Below are 18,195 nucleotides of genomic sequence, written 5' to 3'. Positions count from 1 at the left end.
CGTAATCCATCAGATGTGTGTCTGTGAGTTAAAGATAACACAAACAGATAGCGAGCATTTAAGAAATCTTTGCTCTGCTCTGGGTCTGTGAGTAGATGCAGTTGCCATTTCAGTGTTACTCAAAAGTACTGGCATTTATCAGTGGATTTAGTATTGATCAGCTGCAGCCTCTGTAATGGCTTTGTATTTCAGTGACGCAGTTTAATTTATCAGACTATGTTTAGCTCGGCCTTTGAGTCAACTGTATGACTCACAGTGCGGCTATTGTGTTTCTTTCGTGTTTTATTTATGTATATCAAGGAAGTAAGTCTCCCCTCGATGGAAAGTAGCTACATGGCAGCTTCAATTTCTTAATTTCCTTCGTTAAAATACAGATAGATTGGAGAAGCCAAGCTCAAAATAAGGAAAAAGAAAGATGGAGGAACTGATAACAGATTTGGTGTAGCTTCACGTAACGTGTTTCCCTCCTCCCTCTTGTACTGCTCTCTCCTCCTCTACTTCTTTCTCTTCCCACTCTCCCTTTTCTTCCTGCTCCCTCTCCCCTACCTCCCTTTCATGCACCTCCCTTCCATGCTCTCTCTTCTTTCCCTCCCTCCCTCGCTTGCTCCCTCCTGCTCAGAGCTGCAGTGTACTGTGTGATAGGGTCTCCAGGGTCTGGCTTCACTGCAGTGTAGACAAGGGTAGGGCTGCTGCTGAGTACAATGCGCTGAAGGATGGTGCACCAGGAGAAACGCGTTTACCAGGTCTGTAGATATACAATTATATGTGTTAGTTTGTAATTATAGGGTATCTTATGTTTACTTCACATGTATGTGATTGAAATCCATCGTGGGTGTGATGCTGTGGATGTCAGCCATACTGGATATGTGATTAAGAGGTTGTGGTTGTGTTCATATGTGATCAGTACCTGCTTCAGTCTGCAGTGTTATTCTAAGTAATTCCAAGAATAATTCATTATTCCACCATGAAATATTCATTCAGAATATTTTATCGTGGTTGCCATAATCAAATTTGTAGAGTGAGTGGTTGTGAAACAGAGATGTTGCTAATAAAGGAAAAAAAAAACATTTGGTTGTCTGAGATAACTGAGCAGGAGGCAAAGCATTGGCCGGGAAAGTGACAACACTCATCTGCGTTTATGGTCTAACATTGTAGCCTCGTGTAAGGATGCGTCACAAAAAAGATAGGCTGGAGAGTGTCCATGCTCTAAATTTGCATTCTCACTGAGAAAATGCTGAGTCGTGAAACAGACACCCCTAATTTTGTTGATATTTGTTGGCTGTGTCTGTGATGCTCATACAAATGTCAGCCTCTGTACATCATGATATAAAAAAAAACAAAAACCTTTGCCACAGTGCCAAAATACATAATCATGAAAATTCTAATTTTCATCTAATTACATGAATTACAGTGAGAAACTACAGAGGAAAAGTTGAAATATTGTAGGTGTTATGCAGCATACGGAGCACATGGCACCCTCCGTGGCATTTGTGTTTGCTGTCTCCGCAGTTGCATGCCAGCCAAATGCACTGCGGAGACTAAAGTAAGAATTTTATTGTATAAGGGAACACATTTCCACACTGTACATATGATAATAAACGCTGGGAATCTTGAATAAATTGTAAAGGCATGGCAGCAGGATCAAGGAATTTGGAAGGAAAAGAAAGATAGGGGATTCCTTAAATTTTTTTATTGATTGTAAGATGACACAATCTTGTTTGTAGGACCATTTTCATTTAATGTCAGCTCATAATAAGGGTTGTAGAACTTGGCAAAAACCGTGCTGCCCCACTTAAATGACAAGGGATTCTGACTGGCATGATTCAATACTTCCAGCTCTTTTTGCCTGTTTATCCAATTCCTTTTGGACAGGTCTATCATATGATGGATGAAACGTACTAAAGTCACCATATATTCTTTTTACCACTCTCACCTGAGTGACAAGAATTTGGGTGGTGGTGGTACCTCTTTCATTATAGAGACCCTCATCTTTTCCTGAAGCATTAAAATCTGTCTTTGGAAATATGCCCAATGCTCTTGTCTTGTCGATAGTCATCGATGCATCATCAGTCATCTGTCAATCGACTCATTATGATCTTTTACTTTCCCAAATATGGATATATCTATCTGTCATTTTGTTGTCCACATCCCTCCCTGCTCCTCCCTTTTCCTTGTCTTGTATTTGTCCATTCCAAAAATAGAACAAGCGTTATTCTTTTGCTTCCGACAAAGCATGGCTTTGGTTGAAATATAAATCCATACTAAATGCACATTTCATGTGAAAGCGTCTCAATTGGTCAACATAGCAGAGATAGTGCTATTCATTGACTTTTCTTGGTTTGCGTAAGGCCCAGAGAAATGAGAGAGAGTCCATCAGGCAGAAACTTGCCCTTGGCAGTTTCTATGACGACGAGCCAGTCATCTTCACCAGCTGCAGCAAGAATGATCCATCCTCCCGGTACGTCAGAATCAAGTGTGTGCTGTGTAAAGGGTTTGATCAACCTGTCCCTTTGAAAACCTGACAGAATGTTTTTTACATTTTAGGTTTTTATCGTTTCCTCTACATTTACACCCTTTGATGAATAGCAGTGAAAAAAATGCCCTCATTAAAAAATGTATTGTTAATTGAAAGCTATTGATTTTTATACAGGGTCATGTATGCAAAGTTCACTTTACTATACAAGGAAAACCCTGCTACCTTATTCGGCTGTCTAACCCATATAAGATATATCTGTGGTTGCGGGTTTCGTTCCCAAACCCCGAAGACACACAATTGTATACACAGATCAGTGTATTGTCATGCCAGGCTTGCTAATAAACATTCATTTGGGATTCAGCAATTTCCTCTGTGCTTTTGGTACAGTCTTGGGGGAAATTCATAGTTACATTCCTGTAGCTATAGCCAGGAGATGGAGCTGTCGCAAGCTTTTCCAGCCTCTCATCTCTACCACAGCTTTATGACTCATACAAATTAAGAGGAAATTCCTTTTTGGGATATAAAGGTTCAACACAGATATTGTAAAATAGTTTAAAAAAAAAAAAAAAATAGAAAATCATTTAATGTAGATTACATTTTGTTTAATTTTCTGTCACTATCTGCTACATTTGCACTGCTTTATCTAATAGTCTGGTGTAAATTAATTTAATTTATTTTTTAATGTTATTGCCATGATTCTAAGGAAAAAATAAAACCTGAATGTGATAATGTAAGACTGACATTTACAAACAACAATACATCATTTCCCTATTCAATATTGTTTCAGTTTGAGTATATTATAACTATTCAGAAACTCATTCACACACGTAGTGAAATGGGTTACATTACACTGAAGCCACAACACATCTTTGTTTACTTTTGTGATATATGACAGATCTGACTTTCAGTAATTTTCTTCGAAGTGGGCTTTCATCAGACAATGGGGCCATCCCATCAGCTCCCTCCCACTACTACAGCCTTAATAGTTCTTCTTCATACTTGTCTGTGAGGAAGTGCTTTGCGGTCTAGGTTTTATTTGAAAAAAGAAGAAGTGACGTTTGCTATTGCACTGCAACAAGAAGTGATTCCCCATTATAGTTTGTGGGTCATGGTATTTTCTTTAAGTTCTTTCAGTGAAGAGTATCATGGTTTGAGTCACAGATTTTTGACATTTTTGAGCAGTCTAACAGTCCACAACATGCCTGTTTGCATGAGAAGACCCATATGTTGCACCATCTTATTTGGTTGAGCGGTCACTTCTGACTTAATTAGGGTGACTTAATTACACTTTTTGTAAGCCGCTTTGGATAAAAGTGTCTGCCAAATGACTGCAATGTAATGTGATATGCATGTCTTATTCTCGACAGAAATTATGTATGATACCCTACATGGGACAATGAAATCCAGAAGTTAAAATTTCAGTTCAAGGTAAAATGCTGAAATAGGTGACTAATTACATTAACCCAGTTTATCTTGGGGTTAACATAGATTAATAAATTGTGTGCTTTTGAATAAAAATAGTATGATTTGTAAAGTGAACGTTTTTGACTTTGACAACATGAGAAGACATGATTCAAATAGTAAAATTCAATTGAGGGTTTACTTGTTTTAATAGTTTCAGTGCAGAAAACGCAACAACTGCAGGCCCAAAAATTGAATTGAAGGTATTTGTCTTTCTCTGCATGGCTAACATGTTTTTTGACATATTGCAAATAAATCTAAATATTACAGGAAAATAACATCTTGGGAGACTGTAAATTATACTGTCAGTAGAACAACAACAATAATATAACACCAAAAAAAAAGGACTGTAATTTGGGAGACCTTGCAAGAAATGAGGCAAAGAATGTTAAAACAGCTTCTGACAAAATATTAGAACAAAAAAGTTTCTCATAGGTTCAAGAAAACATTTACACAATATCAGTATAGCTTATTGACGTCATTATTATATAAAACTTCTTGTTTTAATGAAACTGTTGCAATGACTCTAAAAGCTGTGAGGCTTGATGTCACATGTATATTCAAAAATAACAGATTTTGATTTTTTTCACAGATTCTTGTGCAAACGGGTAACCTCTTCGTGCAACCCTTTCATAAAGGGAAAATGGCGGGGGGGTATTACTTTAGTCACCATTCAGGACACATTTAATAAATCAGGTTACTCCAAGTTTACCCTCGTAAACCTTTAGTAAATCAGATTCAATTTCCACACCCCAAATTGATAAGTATAGTTTATTCAAAGGACTAAAAGATGAGAAACTGAACAACTTGAACCAGAAAACAAAAAGTCTCATTTCAAGTTCCAATTGTCGTCCGCAGTCAACAAGTGTTTTTGCCTCTGACATGATGAGAACAAGAGAGAGAGGAACGTGAGCTCGAATGAGATCATGATACCAGAGGCCAAAACGTGCTTCCCCTGTAGAGAGGTCCCACTTGACTTGTAGTCCTCAGCACTAGTGACTCATTTTCACCTCCTGAGGTACATAGTGATATTACGAAATGCCATGGCCATTAAACAAATGGTAAAGTCTTTACTTATAAAGCGCTTCATTACCATGCTTGTTTCAAAGTGCTTTTCAATGGATGTTACACCCATTTACACACACGCACAGGAGGAGCTGAGAATCAAACCGCCAACCTTCCGATTTGAAGGATGTTCGTTCTACCAGCCCAGCCATTCTTGGTTAAAATAAATCTGGCAACCGTAAAGAGGCTCCATTATTGTGATTCTAATTTTTTCATTTTCTCTCTACCTTCATCTAAGGCTACAGAGTGCGGTGAATTTGCAAGTGTGTTTCGTCAATGACAGTAGCAGCGACAAAGACAGTGATGCTGAGGACAGCAGGACAGAAACCAGTCTGGACACACCCCTTTCCCCCATGGTATGCAACACTAGAGTAGCTGTTAATAACAAGAACAATAACAGCTCATACTACATAATGAATATAATGAAACAATTCCTTCCCCAGAGTAAGCAGAGCTCATCATTATCAGATCGAGACACTGCAGAGGAGGACTCAGATCCATTAGATGATTGCAGTGGTTTTTGGAGGGTACAACGGAGGCTTCAGGAAGAGGCAAGGGTGGCGCTGGCTCTTGCAAGACCCATGGCTCATATGCAAGTGGAGGTGGAGAGGCAAATCCAACTGCACAGACGCTCCCCTGTGGCCGATTTGGTTAGTTTGTGAGAACAATTAGCACGCGTCTGTGTGTGGTTTGCTTTACACCATTAAAATGCATGCTTGTCTTTCAAAATAAAAGTGTTGAACTGATCAGAATTTGCTGATAATTCTGGTATTGTTTGTGTTTTTTTTTTTTTATAACACACAGCTCCCTCACTTACCCCATATCAGTGAGGGCTTAATGAAGAGAAATCTGAGACGAGGGGACATGAGGGACATGAGTCTTGGGCAACTACAAGTCATTACAAACGACGTACACTCTCAGATTCAAAGTGAGTTGACTAGGAATACATATTTTGCATATTTCAAATTTATATGTGACTAAATATAACTTGTTTGGATTATATTGTTAGGTCAGGGATCCAGGAAGGTGCACTAGAGGCGTAATTACCTCAGTTTGAATTGGACTGAATACTTTTAAGGATAACGGTGGCCTTTCTCCTTCGTTGATGCTGCTCTCACAGTTTTTCTAAATTTGGTACAAGCATCCAGACTCTTAGGTGAACCACTGAGAATTTGATAGTTGGTAGTTCAATACCATTTTGCCATACCTTAGAAATTGAATACCAAATAATGGTAAAATCTATGTCAAAATATTTAAATGAAACCATTTAGAATCCAAAGGGGAAAATATTTGCTATGACATGATAGTGATCTACGAAAACTTTTCTGGCTATCAACTTATGCTTTAAGCTCTTGCTTACAATCTTTATAAAGAATCTGGACAGACATGGCAATAAACTGAAAAAGTAAACAGTAAATTGAAAATGTAAATAATTAAGGTAGCCACTTTTATTAGATTATACCCTGTAATTCCCTTCCATTTCTTGAACTGCATTTCTAACTTTTAACCATTAACAGGTCTAAATGAGGAGCTGGTGCAGTTGCTTCTAATACGAGATGAGCTGCATGTGGAACAAGATGCCATGCTGGTTGACATTGAGGACCTCACCAGGTAAATTACTCATATCTGTATAAAAGTTTGCACTGTTTCTTGACATTCTGCTTTCCTCTGCTATTGAACTACAGAAATGCATTATTCTAAGAGATATCGTCACCTGTCATGTACTGTTATATGTACTCAGTCTAACTTCCATCTTTTCTTCATCATGACAGACATGCTCAGAGCCATCACCGGCACCAAGCAGAGAAAGCTAACTCTAAATAAATTCTTGTGTCTTTAAAACTGCATGTCATCCCATGCGCCACTCCATGGACATTCAATTGTTTTCTAAATTAAACGGCATCCATGTTGACTGACTGAAGAGCTAGTCACATCATATCATATAATATTTGCACAGAAACACATATACTGTATGTTGCACCACTCGATGTTGTCTGAGGACCTGTAAAGTTACCTAAGAAATGAGGGAAACCCTGATTTCTCTATGGACAGTCTGACTTTGTGCGTTGATGTATGCACTGACCAACTTTATTTCTCACTGGACAAATAAAAATATATTGACTGCATCTCACTAAAGCCAGATATCCATATCTTATTTCTCTTTGGACTAAACTAGATTGATCTCCCCTATATCTCCCTTTGGCATCCTCATAACACTTTCACTAGCATCACTATTGTTGTTGAATAAAACGGGAATTTATTCTTGGGATATCTAAGCTTTGCATTTAGAATTTAATAAACACATTAAATATCTGTACATATTAACAGCTTTGCTTCAAGGTGATGTTCAAATATAGCCACTGGTTCACACGGTATCATGAAGGAATCACAAATTTCACCTTTTTTTCTCTTGCTGCTACACATATTACACATTTTATTTTATATTCAAATATGTGTTATACAAGAACTCATTTTTGAGCTTTGTTAATTCACATATGACTTTGTTAAGCCTTGAAGTTGAAAAAAGAAAGAGGTCAAGCTGATAAACCTATTATATGGTCATTGATAAGAGACGGCAAATGTGGAGGCACAATGAGCAGCCTCTGAATAAACATATGCAATGTGACTTTTGTTAAGTGCTCAATTTAATAATGCTACAAATAAGTTATATTAAACTTTATAGCACAGTTCCTAGAAGATTATAGTAGAAATATATATATATATTTTAGTGTCATAACATGCTTACAGACATAATTTTATTCAAATGTCAATGTGCTTTATTTGAAGGCTGAGAAAAACTCAGTTGGGTGTCATTTTATCACCCTCAGACTTTTAAGAATGTCACTCAACACAGATCACTTTCTTTTTCTCTTATATGCTTCATGAATAAATGTATGATTTTAAACAAATAAACAACAAATAAAGGTTTCAACAGCTCAAACAGTCTTTTTCATTATTTTGTATGGGTCTTATTCAGTAATACACAATCTCAGTCAAAGCAGAATTGACTAATAGTATTGACTGCAAAACTAAATTGTTCTTTGTTCAGATCTTACACTCAGAATACACACAGAATTGCTGTGGACAAATGTTTAACACATCAAGAGGCAGTTTTATATACAGAGAAGCAGTAACTGCATGGAGATTTCCAGTCACACTTTTATTGATTCTTTTGTAACTGAGTTTTTGACACAGGGACAACACAAAGAGTGGGGACAAATAAAACACTCAATTGCTTTGCCTTAATTGTGCCTTATTTATATCGTACTTTGAAAAGATAATGTCATTTTAATCAAAACTTACATTTCACACAGTCGATATGACACATGAGCAGCAGTATTTCCTCCTACAAGGGTGTCATAATCCTTTGCTTTATTGAAGTCTGAATTGTTGTGCATTAAATAAGTAAACTTTCATCTTGTTTGTCTTTCTGTCTTTCTACTATCGCTGTAAGTTTCCATCATAACACAGTACTCTATCTATTTCCTAGCTGGAAATGTCAGTGATGAACAGTCAGTGTGAAGCTACAGGTTAACCTCAGATCGATGTAATTTTCCAACACCAGTTTCACCACAACATTTTACAAAAGAGGATGAAAAAAGGAAGTAATGCAACCTTGACCTGGCACTTTCTGTTTGAAGTTGTCATTAATAAGGGAAATCCCTCAATGCATCTGTGTATACTTAAGGAGTTGATCCTGCACTGTAAGTCATTCACAAGTAAGTAATTCAGAAGTCAGATCCAAGATGACACCCAACAGTCTTTGTGAGTATTAATTATACCAATTATTGAAATAATTACAGTCTCTTTGCAATAAAATGTATGGGGCACTTTGTCGGTCAAGTCATCGCATCCTTACTGGTCTTACAGAGGCAGTGCAAAAGCCCTTTTTGACTCTTGGATTTGAGTTTGAGACATATTTATTAAAACTATTTATCTTTTTGTACACTCTGTTTGCTGTTTGCTTGCCAGCAAGCTCTGTCAAGACTGATCGTAATCACTCTTTTCCAAATAGGTTTTACTCCTGCATTGATGCTGCTGCTCCTCACTAGTCCGGTGTGGCACGTCAGCCAGTCACTTCCTGTGATGGCAAATGAAAAAATAACAGAATCTTGTGTTTTCTATGCAAGAAAACTTCTAGGAAGCATTAATGACGTACTAAATCAGGTAAACTCCAGAGCACATCTAAACCTTCATTTTTAGTTTGGATTTCATCTAATTTCATGGTTTAAACATCATCTCATCACAGAAAACGTTCACGGGAATCGACTGCAGACAGCAGAGTATAGAGCTGAACAAGGAGACGAACACATCATCTGTGTGCGCACCCAAGGTAGATATTATCCCTAATCGTTTAAGAGAGAGTTGTTGCCCGGTTTTGAGATAAAGAGCAATAACTGAATCCGCTTTGGTGATTGATTCCGTTGTAATTTTTAATTTTTTCCCCACTAATTCCACAAATATTTCCTCAAAGGGAACTACATGCTCTGGAATCACTGTGTCTGAATTTAATCAGGTAAGTTGTGCATTTTCTCAGTCAAATTGCAACATCTCAATGCCACTGATTTTATTATATCACTTCAGAGATGAATTTAAATATTCAAGTCCTTTCATCAATGAAACGTGCAGGGTCCACATTGAATACAAAGCAGATAAAGTTTAGTTTATTTCTTGATACATGCAGTATTGTGTATGATGTGCACTGTTTTCTATCTAGGATGTATGTCTGAAAAACATCAAGGAGGATCTCTATTATTACTACAAATTTCTCGCTGCTCAGACAAACTCTGTAGGTTTAACCACTGATGTCCTCAAAGAAGTCATGGAGGTCAGTGATATTTACAATGTTATATTTGTCCAAAATATTAATAGATGCCTGTGAACTTCAAAATAATTAAAATTGAACTCTCATTTGATTTCAACAGCATTGCTCCATACCTCTGCCCACAGTAATGGCCTCGGAGGTAGGGCATTTTATAGTGTGATACAAGAAACGATATGTATATATATATATATATATATATGTGTGTAATTGTAATAAACACATTGTTTTGATTTTTGAAGGCTCCAACGGACCATTTGAATACATTTGATGCAAGACTTCACCTTTGCAAAGTTCTCCAAGGCTTCCGTGTCCGAACCATCACAATCAACCGAGCCATCGGATACATGCAGTCTGAATACTCAATGAATTGCATGACCCACAAACAACCACTTCATGTTGAAAATGTATGAATTTGAAACCTTTTTTTAATTTAATGTAAGGAAATAAAGGCTATTTATATAGATTATTTATTAACAGATTACAAGTTACATTCTAGATTATGTGTATTTGGTACTATTTATTGATATACTATTTATATTTATTTTTGTGTGATTCATGCTTAAATATTTTCACAAATAAATAATTTATTACTCAGTCATTGTTAATTCTGTGTGTTTTTCATAAATCAAATTGTGTGAGACATTTCACACACTAAACTGTATATATATATATGTCACTTACACAGTGGCCAAGCATTCTGCTAAACAATGGTAATTAAAGTTGAATGTAAGGTGAATCATTTTTTTTATTCACGTGTCTTGTGCAGAGGTTGGAAAATAGCACAAGGATAATACAGCAGCGTCGGTTGCTTGGAAACAATAGTCAAATACCCAGATGTATTCTCTATCAGCTGATGTCTGTTACACTTCTAGGACACTGAAAACTGATTGGCTTAACATTTGTTGGGCAGTTCCCATAAGTTTGGGAAATCATGTTTGAAAGAACAGGCAAGCTATTGTGGTATATTTATGAAACTTGGCTGGAAGTGAAATTTGTTAACACCTCTTTCATGCTCAGTTGAACTCCTACAAGTTGTGTGGCTCTCTGAACTGAGAGAGACCTATAACTTTCTTTCCAAAGAAAACATTTCATACAGACCTGTCGCACTCTGAACTGAAATTTGTCAACCGACATTTGTCTGGGCCGATAAACTAATCCTACATCAAGTACCTGTAGCTTGTTACCATTCCAATAATAATAAAAATAACAATTATGAAAATAAAAAGAACAGAGGATTTATTCTTTTGTTCACATTAACCCACATGAATGTGCTTCAAAAAAATCTTGCAAAATAGTTTTTTTTGTGTTCAAAATAATAGCATCATCAGTAGGAAAGTAGATAGGAGACTTGGTGGTGGAATGAGGGAGTGCAGGAGTATATACGGAGAAAACAGTTGGCAAAGAAGAAGTGAGATACTGAGAGGACTAAAGGGAACAGACAGGAGTACAGGGAGATACAATGTAAAGTAAAGATAGAGGTAGCAAAGGCAAAACAGGGGGCATACGATGACCTGTATGCTCAGTTCGACAGTAAGGAGGGAGCTAATGATCTATACGGGTTGGCAAAACAGAGAGATAAAGATGGAAAGGATGTACAACAGGTCCGAGCGATTAGGGCTAGAGAGGGAAACGTATTGACAGATGCTAGAAGAGTGATGGGAAGATGGAATGAGTACTTTGAAGAGCTGATGAATGAGGAAAATGAAAGAGAGGCAAGGGTAGGAGAGGTTAATATTTTAGACCACAATGTAGCAGAGATTAATAAAAGTGAAGTGAGGAAGACATTGAAGGGATGAAGAGTGGAAAGGCAGTGGGTCCTGATGATGTACCTGTGGAGATGTGGAAGTGTCTCAGAGAGGCAGTGGTAGAGTTTCTGACTACAAAGTCTGATGGTGCCCATTTTTAAGAATAACGGGTATGTGCAGAATTGCGGCAACTATAGAAGGATAGAGTTGATGAGCCATACAGTCTCCATGAATCTCCATGAACCATGATGTTTGCAGATGACATTGTGGTCTGTAGTGAGAGCAGAGAACAGGTTGAGGAAAATCTAGAGAGGTGCAGGTATACGCTGGAAAGGAGAGGAATGAGAGTTAGGAGCAGCAAGACAGAATATATGTGTGTGAATGAGAGGAACTCAGGTGGAACGGTGAGGCTACAGGGAGTGGAGATCAACAAGTTGGAGGATTTCAGGTACTCGGGGTTAACAGTCCAGAGCAACGGAAAGTGTGGAAAAGAGGTGAAGAGTCGGGTTCTAGCAGGTTGGAATGGATGAGGAAAAGTGTCAGGGGTACTATGCCATGGAAGACTATTGGCCAGAATGAAAGAAAAGGGGTACAATACTGTTGTGAGACCAGCAATGCTGTATGGTTTAGAAACAGTAGCAATGACCAAAAGACAAGAGACAGAGCTGGAAGTCACAGAGATGAAGATGCTAAGGTTCTCTTTGGGAGTGACCGGGACGGATAGGATCAGGAATAAGTCTATCAGACGAACAGCACATGTTACATGTTTGGAGAGAAGGTCAGAGAAGCCAGACTGAGATGGTTGGGTCATGTACAGAGTAGGGAAGAAGAAGAAGAAGAAGAAGCCGTGATCAAAAATTTGTTTTCTTGAACCACATTAACACAGAGGGTAGACCTTTTTGAAAGACAAGTGGGAATTAACTTTGAAATTTCTATGAAATATGATTGAAGTATGTGAATAAATAAAATTCAAATAACATAAGATGCTTTGGCTCTAAAACAAAAAGAGGCATGAAATAAATTAATAAATGCAGTGGATGAGCCTGATACCAAACCGCCTTTTCTACTGCCACCCAGTGGTAATTTACCTTGTTGCATTCGAAAGCCAAAAGAATACGTAGTAAAAAGTGTTTTTTAATTATAAAAATAATACCATACAGAACACCATACAGATATGGGAATATGAAGAGAACACGTTATAAACTTGCTTAGTTGAAATATATATCGGTCATCTTCATCTTTTAAAGGGATATATTTAAACATGCTGTACCACTTACAAGAAATATAATAGAGTTTGGACCAGAAGTAGATTCGAGATTAGGAGGAAGAGCAGTTAAAATGGTAACAAGATAGGGACACCATAGACTAATAGTTAGTTTAAATGCCGGCTTGTTTAACAAAATAATTTAAGAAGTTAGAAATAGTGGTAATTACAAATCGGTAACACATAGGCATTTACAGAGACGCCAAATTAAAACAAAATCATTTGCATTGACATACAAATATGAGTTTCCCTTAAAGTAAAGAAACAAATATGAATTTCTTATTCTTCCATAGATTCAAACGTATTTAGTTTCAGTATCTAGAATTGAGCTCAATGCAAATTCTGTTCTCAGTCTTTGTCCATCATAGGGTTTTATTCAGTTCCTAATTTTAAGTGTTTAAGCTGTAGGTTATTTGTTTTAATCAGTTATCTTTCTTTTAAATCAACATCGGGCTATTTAGTGTAAAGAAATCCAGTATTAGTATTATCTTCCTAATAGCAGGTTATTTGAACCACAGTAACCATTGAGTCACATTATTTATTATTATTTATTAATTCATGGCTATCTTCACCTGGGTTACAATCTTCATGCATTTTCCAAATTAAAAAAAAAAAAAAAAAAAAAAAAAGTGAAACACCTGTCGACAAGTATCCTAATGATTACCACGTGCATCTGCGGAAGTTAATCACCAGAGATTATAAATATCTCTGTGGTGGCAGGTGGGGGTGATCGGAAGACCCCGACAGATTTTCTAATCCCGGAATATTGAATTTGGAAAAATGGACCGCAGCGTGATGCGGCACCCGGTTTGCTGGACCTTTGCGTTGCTCTTTGTTTCCTCGTTTACAGTTAGCCGGTTAGTCGAAAAAAAACAGACCGACTCTCGGTACACGGGTCAGAGACTCCGCTACGTCCCACCTCCGTCGTCCGCGGTGGGGCAGACCCCGAGCTGGCAGGCCGCGGTCGAGGTGACGTGCCACCCGGACTCACTCGAGGTTGTGTTACAAGCGGATCTGTTCGGAACGGGCCTCCTGGTGGACGGCAGTCACCTGCGTCTGGGCCCGGATCCCGTCACTGAAGGGTCCGCATGCGGGGCATCTCAGTCGGGAGAGGAAGAGCTCACCATCTGGGCCCACTTGACGGATTGCGGGACTAAGTGTTCAGTAAGGGTTGTAGTACTCTAGTATATTTTTGATGGAACACTTAAGTCCTTTTATTTAGTTAAATTTCTTTTCTAGTCAACACCAGAGAAGATCATCTACTCCAACGTGGTGATTTACTCACCCCAACCGTCTTCTGATGGTTTGTTTAGGCTGGATGCATCGACAATTCCAGTCGAGTGCCACTACGACAAGTGAGTTCTGTGCATTTGGTAATGAATGTAAACATGTTTTGATACTCGGATTCCTGACATTGTTGCGCTCCGTGGTCCCAATTTCAGGAGGTATGCTGTTGATGCCATTTCTCTGCAACCCACATGGGTTCCTTATGTGTCTGAGACCACAGCTGAAAATCAAGTGGACTTTGACCTGCGACTTATGACCGGTATTTTCACCTGTGGCATTAATCAAAGCTCCCACATAATTTAAATGTATGAATAGTTTTCTATGTGCTTGCCCATTTGACGTACTAGTGAATTGAAATTTATATATTCTAATGCCAGATGATAATGCAATAGATCTGGAATTGTTTGATGCACAAAGGAAAAATCTGACTTTGCAGATGCAGCTGTTAGGCTGGTAAAGCCTAACCTCAAAGCAAGAAATTTGCAAATAACGGAGATACATTTTATTTGACATGTAATTTTTATGCTTGAACACAAGTTTTGATTTTGTTAGACCGCTGGAATCTTTTTTTAACCTGCATAGCAATTTTCTCCTATTTTCTAGGCATAATTTTATTAATGTTTTTGTACTTTGCACTATGCAGATGACTGGCAGTTTGAGAGGGGATCTCACATGTACTTCTTGGGTGACCCTATCCACATAGAAGTGTCTGCCATCATGGGTCACCACATGCCTTTACGGGTCTTTGTTGACCACTGTGTAGCAACAGCTACTCCTGATCCCGAGGCAACATTAAGATATGACTTTATTAATCACGGGTGAGTCGACGCAAACTCATGGCCGCTCCAGCCTGAAACCTCTTTCTTCTCTTTATTGCAATCCATAAACTTTGGATCCCCAAAGGTATTTGCTTTCTCCAATTTTAGATGCCTTACCGATGCATCCTTGACAAATTCGACTTCACATTTCCTTCCGAGAGTTGAGGACCACGTGCTTAGATTCAAGCTAGATGCATTTAGGTTTCACCAAGAGCCCAATGATCAGGTGAGCATTCCTATCCATTTTACTATTTAAGCCTAATTGTAGGAATATTTAGTCAACTGTGTTCAACTGTCACTTCCCACCAGGTCTTCATCGCCTGCTCCTTGCAGGCTCTTCCAGTAATATTAGCTGACAACTCCCAAAACAGGGCCTGCTCTCTTACTGAAAATAGGTATTTGTTGAGGTCTCAATTCATGTCAAATGTCCAAGTTCTCTTCAATGGTTTGCACAAATCTGTTTTTTTCCTAGATGGCAGTCAGTTGATGCCAACAACTGGGTGTGTAGAAGTTGTGATACCACCCATCAGATGAAGGAGCCTCTACCCACAAAACAAACTCAATTGGCCACTGATCACAAAGCATGGTTTGACAAGACATCAGAGGAGACCTCTTCCCACAACCGACTGAAAACACATCCAGTCAGTTTTGTCCATGTCAAGCCAGAAATACCTCTGGGTGGGCACTACAGACCTTGGAAGGCTTCCGATTACAAAGCAGGTGAGCAACAGTATACATTTTATACTTAGTAAGTCATTTGACAAGCACAGCTAGATTTGACAATTGTACTTTGGTTGGGAGGGTAACAAACTCTTTTTCTAGAGAGAACCTTCCACCTGGGACCTGTTACTGTCCTGCCATCCAGTAGATCCGTTGAATAGACAATGGATTCACCATCTCTTTCACCAAAGATGACCACCCACGGCTCAGCATGCTGGACTGTGTGACCACAAGAAAACAGCATGAGAAAGAGAAACTGCATTTTCAAAATTTTGTCTGAGTAATACAGATCTTAGGTCCAGCTCATGTGACATTGAGAGTTGTAAATTTAGCCTTCAGATGAAAAGTACTGTTTTTTTTCCATGGCAAACTTGTTTAACAAAGACATTTTACAACATTTGCCTTCGGATTTTAATGGCCACTGTTTCGTCACCTGCTTTAAACACAATCTAGTTCTGAAAAGGACAGCCATTCTTTTCAGAATCTAATTTCCCGCAGTTCCAAATCCAAGAAACTCTTAGCCATCGATTCAATTAGTATTGAGTTGGGATTCAACCATGCAACAGACAAATGCACACAATTTGTTCAAGTACACAAACCCATTGCATCAACATACCAATTAGTTTGAGAGAAAAGCAGACATGCTATTAGGGTGCACTTTCCTCCATTACCAGTCACCACTTACTCACGCAGTCATTGATTATTCATTCAGAGGGATACAATATTCAATACTAAAGGTTTTGCTTTGGAGTGCAACATGCTGTAAACTAAGCAGCTGCTCTGGAGAAGTGATTCCCTCTGAACGCGGTGATTGAGCGCTGTGTTCATGGTTACAGCTTGCATTCAAAATACAAGAGGGCATCTTATGTGGAGTGGTCTAATTTATATTGAAGGAAAAACCGCACATTCTAGGTCTGTACACTTGCACTTGGCAATATATAAACAGGACATGCTGCATATAGATTGCTGGACGTCACCCAAGGAAAATGATATTGCAAATAGAAATCTTGGTTCTTTTGCCAGCCAGATCATTTTAATTTCTCTGCTTCGCTTGACAGCGCCTATCGAATCTTTGAATTTTTTTTTCTCGTTCGTGAACTGTCCCTGGTACTGAAACTTCCTCTTTGTATCTTTGGGACCTTTAACCCATCTCTCCCCCCTCCTCCCAGTGTTTTGTTTCTCGGGCACCCGATCCCTTTTATATCAAATGATTCCGTATGTAAGACAGCGGTTTCCATTAAGTAGACTACGTCAATATGCTCGCTAAGAGCACACTAAATCACGGGTGCATCGGCTATAAGATAACGTTGCAAAGTTTTGTATGGCGTCCATTCCTCATGCGTTTCCTCTGGACATGTGTGGCCATTCTCTGCGTCCCTTCTAGACTCCTCAAGCGTTGAGTTACTCACATCGCCTGCATCCGGTTTTCTTTCTGGACCCTCCGGCTTCATCCCAACCATGGTTACTGTCACATTCTCATTGTGGGCCGTGTTGACTTTCCGTTTATTTGCGACACTTGTTCGCTCAATTCGAAGATGCGGGCAGGATCTTTGCCGGGATGACCAGGTCTGTTGCGCACAGGGGAAGAACACAAGTGCCGTCACCTGTTGCCAACCGTTCGTGGACCAAACTTACTACAACATCGCCATGATCACCCGGAAAATCTCGGGAGTTCTTATTATGCTGCTCCTCTTCGCTGTGGGTTATTTTGTTCAAAAAATGCTGTGCTCCAATTCCCGGCGACTGGATACGCCGCACGAAGGACACCCGACCCCTACAACGTCACAAGATCCGCTGATGGAGAGCTGCACGCCCGAACGGCTGCTGGAACCGGGCCCGGTTCCGCTGCTGCCAACCTATGATGAGTGCAAACGACTGCCGACATACGAAGAGACCGTTCGGGACGGAGACACTCCGTGGGACAATATTCCTGACGGGGACTTTAGTTTGGAGGAGTCACAACATCATTGATCTCGATGTTTGTTCCGCTAAAAACCAACGTTTGCCATGGTTTTGGACTTCATTCTCTGTCTCACGTTGTCATCCATCATCTTGACTAAGTTGTCCATTACTTTCTGATGGAACAATCAAATGCTTTGCCGGATTATAGCAAAATTCAGATGCGTAATGTTACTGGTTTTCCCTTCCCAACCATTCATTCTTCAAGAACAAGACTCAAGTGGAAGTAACTGTGCTTTTTTGCAAGTGTGTTTATTTCGGTTTGTGAGAAATATGCTTCTATCAATAGACTATGGCAATGGAGTCTATGTAGGGTGAGTTGGCTAAAATAAATCAGCTTATGGATCAATGGCTCCTTGCACTTATCTGACTGAAATTTGGTATTGTATCCTATAAGTACTTGTAAATCTGTACTTTAATCACTTACACGTGGCTGCATTTAATGTGATTATACCAATCCAATTGTATGGTTTGCATAATTCATCAGAAGTAAGACTAAGGGATGCTTTTAGTCGTAAATAGTGGCTCTTATGCCTGATAATGCACTGTATCTTGTGTTTATATCCTTAAGAAGA

The 18,195-nt window shown here is 38.8% G+C and overlaps 3 protein-coding genes across 3 annotated transcripts; all 3 read left to right on the top strand.

Annotated features, from left to right (window-relative positions):
• Window positions 1–564: 564 nt before the first annotated feature.
• Window positions 565–7,943, top strand: LOC147218817 (schwannomin-interacting protein 1-like). Its single transcript, XM_086172826.1, has 7 exons — window positions 565–743; window positions 2,349–2,458; window positions 5,241–5,358; window positions 5,446–5,652; window positions 5,807–5,930; window positions 6,520–6,613; window positions 6,775–7,943. The coding sequence occupies exons 1-7, from the start codon at window positions 714–716 to the stop codon at window positions 6,824–6,826; spliced, it is 735 nt and encodes a 244-aa protein (XP_086028952.1). The 5' UTR covers window positions 565–713; the 3' UTR covers window positions 6,827–7,943.
• An 86-nt stretch (window positions 7,944–8,029) lies between these two features.
• On the top strand, window positions 8,030–10,379 carry LOC147218816 (interleukin-12 subunit alpha). The gene is made up of 6 exons (XM_086172827.1): window positions 8,030–9,169; window positions 9,252–9,335; window positions 9,477–9,518; window positions 9,720–9,830; window positions 9,928–9,966; window positions 10,067–10,379. Exons 1-6 carry the CDS (start codon window positions 9,035–9,037, stop codon window positions 10,235–10,237), a joined length of 582 nt encoding a protein of 193 aa, XP_086028953.1. The 5' UTR covers window positions 8,030–9,034; the 3' UTR covers window positions 10,238–10,379.
• A 3,237-nt stretch (window positions 10,380–13,616) lies between these two features.
• On the top strand, window positions 13,617–15,489 carry LOC147218815 (zona pellucida sperm-binding protein 3-like; the record flags this gene model as incomplete). Its single annotated transcript, XM_086173084.1, has 7 exons — window positions 13,617–14,000; window positions 14,076–14,191; window positions 14,279–14,382; window positions 14,767–14,941; window positions 15,050–15,167; window positions 15,251–15,336; window positions 15,414–15,489. Coding segments are annotated over exons 1-7 (1,059 nt in total), but the record flags the coding sequence as incomplete, so codon positions are not given.
• Window positions 15,490–18,195: the final 2,706 nt, after the last annotated feature.

This window comes from Fistularia commersonii, chromosome 25 (genome assembly GCF_037954325.1).
Source record: "Fistularia commersonii isolate RoL2024-O1a breed Wild chromosome 25, RoL_Fcom_v1.0, whole genome shotgun sequence".
NCBI classification, from domain to species: Eukaryota; Metazoa; Chordata; class Actinopteri; order Syngnathiformes; family Fistulariidae; genus Fistularia; species Fistularia commersonii.
This window is presented reverse-complemented; position numbering and strand designations above follow the sequence as displayed.

What these genes read in the sequence shown, in the direction of transcription:
- LOC147218817 (XM_086172826.1), top strand. Translation starts at nt 714, where the DNA reads ATGGTGCACCAGGAGAAACGCGTTTACCAG. An exon ending in GCTCCCCTGTGGCCGATTTG is followed by an intron (nt 5,653 to 5,806) that starts GTTAGTTTGTGA and finishes TATAACACACAG; the next exon opens with CTCCCTCACTTACCCCATAT. An exon ending in GACATTGAGGACCTCACCAG is followed by an intron (nt 6,614 to 6,774) that starts GTAAATTACTCA and finishes TCATCATGACAG; the next exon opens with ACATGCTCAGAGCCATCACC.
- LOC147218816 (XM_086172827.1), top strand. Translation starts at nt 9,035, where the DNA reads ATGCTGCTGCTCCTCACTAGTCCGGTGTGGCACGTCAGCCAGTCACTT. An exon ending in CATCTGTGTGCGCACCCAAG is followed by an intron (nt 9,336 to 9,476) that starts GTAGATATTATC and finishes ATTTCCTCAAAG; the next exon opens with GGAACTACATGCTCTGGAAT. An exon ending in CTGTGTCTGAATTTAATCAG is followed by an intron (nt 9,519 to 9,719) that starts GTAAGTTGTGCA and finishes TTTTCTATCTAG; the next exon opens with GATGTATGTCTGAAAAACAT.